This window comes from Apium graveolens, chromosome 6, assembly GCF_009905375.1.
Source record: "Apium graveolens cultivar Ventura chromosome 6, ASM990537v1, whole genome shotgun sequence".
Taxonomy (NCBI): Eukaryota; Viridiplantae; Streptophyta; class Magnoliopsida; order Apiales; family Apiaceae; genus Apium; species Apium graveolens.
Window position 1 is genome coordinate 264,393,552 of NC_133652.1, and position 2,946 is coordinate 264,396,497.

At 41.2% G+C, this 2,946-nt stretch overlaps 1 protein-coding gene across 1 annotated transcript; it reads left to right on the forward strand.

Annotated features, from left to right (window-relative positions):
- Nucleotides 1–233: 233 nt before the first annotated feature.
- On the forward strand, nucleotides 234–1,009 carry LOC141665988 (uncharacterized). The gene is made up of 2 exons (XM_074471974.1): nucleotides 234–365; nucleotides 671–1,009. The coding sequence occupies exons 1-2, from the start codon at nucleotides 234–236 to the stop codon at nucleotides 1,007–1,009; spliced, it is 471 nt and encodes a 156-aa protein (XP_074328075.1).
- Nucleotides 1,010–2,946: the final 1,937 nt, after the last annotated feature.

Consider the following 2,946-nt stretch of genomic DNA (forward strand, 5'->3'; position numbering starts at 1 on the left):
GGATGATGCCCATTCTTGCCTATATTCATAAGGGAACACTTCCTGAGGATAAGTTCAAGGCCCGAAGACTCCGTTATCAGGCTACAAGGTATGTAGTGTACGATAAAGTTTTGTACAAGAGAGGCTTCAATCAACTGCTGCTCAGGTGTGTCGATGAAGAAGATGAGAATTACATCTTAAGGGAGGTACATGAAGGAATTTGTGACAATCACTCGGGGGGTAACTCGTTGACGATGAAAGTTTTACGCCAAGGATACTATTGGCCTACGATGAAGGAGGATGCTGCGAATTTCGTTAGAGCATGCGATCGCTGCCAATGCTTTGCGAATTACTCATCTATGCCAGCGATGCTCTTGATGCCTGTGGTGAGCCTATGGCCATTTGCCATGTAGGAAATTGATCTTATTGGAGAATTGCCCAAGGGTAAAGGAAATGTCAAGTATGCAGTGGTTGCGCTTGATTACTTTACTAAGTAGGCAGAAGCTATGCCATTGGCGACTATCACCGCAAAGAAAATCAGAGACTTTGTCTTCATCTCCATCGTGTGCAGGTTTGAAATCCCTTATAAACTTTTGTCTGACAACGGAAAGCAGATTGATAGCAAGGAGTTGTGATAGTTGTGCGAGGATTTGAAAATTAAGAGTAATTTACAGCGGTTTATCATCCTCAGAGTAATGGACAAATGGAGGTTGTCAATAAAATAATAAAGCATACCCTCAAGACCAAACTGGAAGAGCGCAAAGGGAATTGGCCTGAAGAACTCCCAAAAGTGATGTGGTCCTACAACACTACTCCAAGATCTACTGCGGGAGAAACTCCGTTTATGCTGACTTACGGGTATGAAGCTATGGTCCCTGTGGAAGTTGGCTCAGGGTCGCTTCGTAGAGATTGTTACACGGAGGAAGATGCCGAAGTTAATCAGAGGCTTCATTTGGATCTCTTGGAAGAAGCAAGGAAAAATTCCCAGTTGAGGCTTGCAGCATATCAACAGCGTGCTGCAAGGTATTAAAATAAGAAGGTAAATGGACAACTGTTGAAGGTAGGAGATCTGGTGCTCAGGAAGGTGATGCCAAACACAAAGAATCCCCAGCATGGAGTATTTGGAGCTAATTGGGAAGGACCAAACAAGATAAAAGCAATCTTGTAGAAGGGGACTTATCACCTTGAAGACTTGGAATGGAAGTTGGTTCCACGCGCATGGAATGTGGAACACCTCCGAAAGTATTATCAGTAAGGCGCGGCTTTGTCCCCTTACATATCATGTTTACATTTTTAGGGATGTTCCCAAACTTTAGACTAGAAGCAATAAAATTCCTCCTAGCCTAGGGGGATCGTATTTTTGAATAAATTCCCCACAGAGCATAGTAGTCGTGGGACTGGTGCACTTTTGACACTAGAGCGCTTTATTAATAAAGACTTTGAAAAAATTACAAATAGATATTTGCTTGGTCTTGTGACGCGCCCTAAATTGACGCGTCCTGAAAACAAAACTATGTAATGAATTACGATGACGCGTCTCAGTCTAGGACGCGCCCTGACAGTATACTTCCTTATTTGCAAGATTAAGGGATGGAGGGAATATAACTATAAAAAGGAAGCTAAGGGAAACTCAGGTGAAACTGAAATTAGGACGCGTACTGAGCTAAGGACGCGCTTATCATATAACTTGTTAAATGAAATTTTAGTAATATAAAGCAAATGTATGCATAATCTTGGTTGATGCTCCTTTTGGTAGGACGCGCCCTCTTTGTCTAAACCTTTAATTTTAGCATTCCATGAAATAACTAAAAATGAGGAAACGTCCTGGTCTAGGACGCATCCATACTGATGTCAATCATCATATTACTTAGGGTTATTTCTAAACACTCGTCTTCAAAAATTAAACGTTGATGTGTTCATGCATGAGGACGCGCCCATATATTGTGCATTGCATAGCAAGAGTAGAAAAGAGTATAATAACATATTATCATACTAAGGGAAAAATATACCATCCAGGAGATTTAAAACAGCCAAAGTACAGAAATTAACATAACATATCTTGACGCGTCCGAAAGGCAGGACGCGCCCTACATGATGTTAATAGTCTATGGCGCTGGAATCAAATTAGTAAATAAGGTAGATGCCTCCTAAATATGAGGACGCGCCCGTGCATGATATCTTTTAGTTTACAATGTTAAGGGGATAACAATGATGTGATTTGTATATATAAGGAAAAATCAGGCGCATAGGCGATCTTAAGCAAAGGGAGACGCGTTCTGAGCTGAAGACGCGCCCATAATATGAGAAAAAAAGATGGTCAGGAAAGTAAAATATGCATGAAAATAATTCAAGGTGTAAAACCTTAAAAAAATTACCAGCAACATTCAGAAATAGTCATAAGTTTACAACTTGTAAGGCTTAAAAGGGCCTGCACCCTTGAGACAGTTCAAATAAAAAAAATTCATAAATAGACATAAGAGAATTGTTCTGGTCCTTTGGGGAAGAAGGTGGAGGCTGAGTTTGAAGTGGAGAAGGCGCAAGGGACGCATCATCCTCTTCCAGATCTAGGATGATCCTTTTGTTCTTGATTGAGTCTGCAGCCCTGATTCTGAAATTATTTACCCACTTTTGGGTATCCTCATCAAACTTGGAAAAAGTATATTCTGGGTCATTTGCTATGAACCCAGAGCACCACTCTTCAAAACCAGCTGCAAACCCGTTTTGATATACCAGCTTCTACTCTTCTTTCCAGCCGTGCAGTCTGTCATCATTCAGAGTATCAAGCTTTAATTGCATGGTGGATTTTAGGGTGACTACGCTTTTCATAGCCTTCTCCACAGAGGTGTCATTGCCTTCAAGTTATGCCTTCTCACCCTCAAGACGCGCCTTGTCTTGCTTTAGCTGAAGGATCTCAGCATCTTTCTCTTTTGTGAGCAAAGTAATGCTCTTTTCCAGAGTTTTGATTTT

Coding starts and splice junctions, on each gene's coding strand:
- LOC141665988 (XM_074471974.1), top strand. CDS start 234: ATGAAAGTTTTACGCCAAGGATACTATTGGCCTACGATGAAGGAGGAT. Junction 366..670: donor CGATGCTCTTGATGCCTGTG/GTGAGCCTATGG, acceptor TATCATCCTCAG/AGTAATGGACAAATGGAGGT.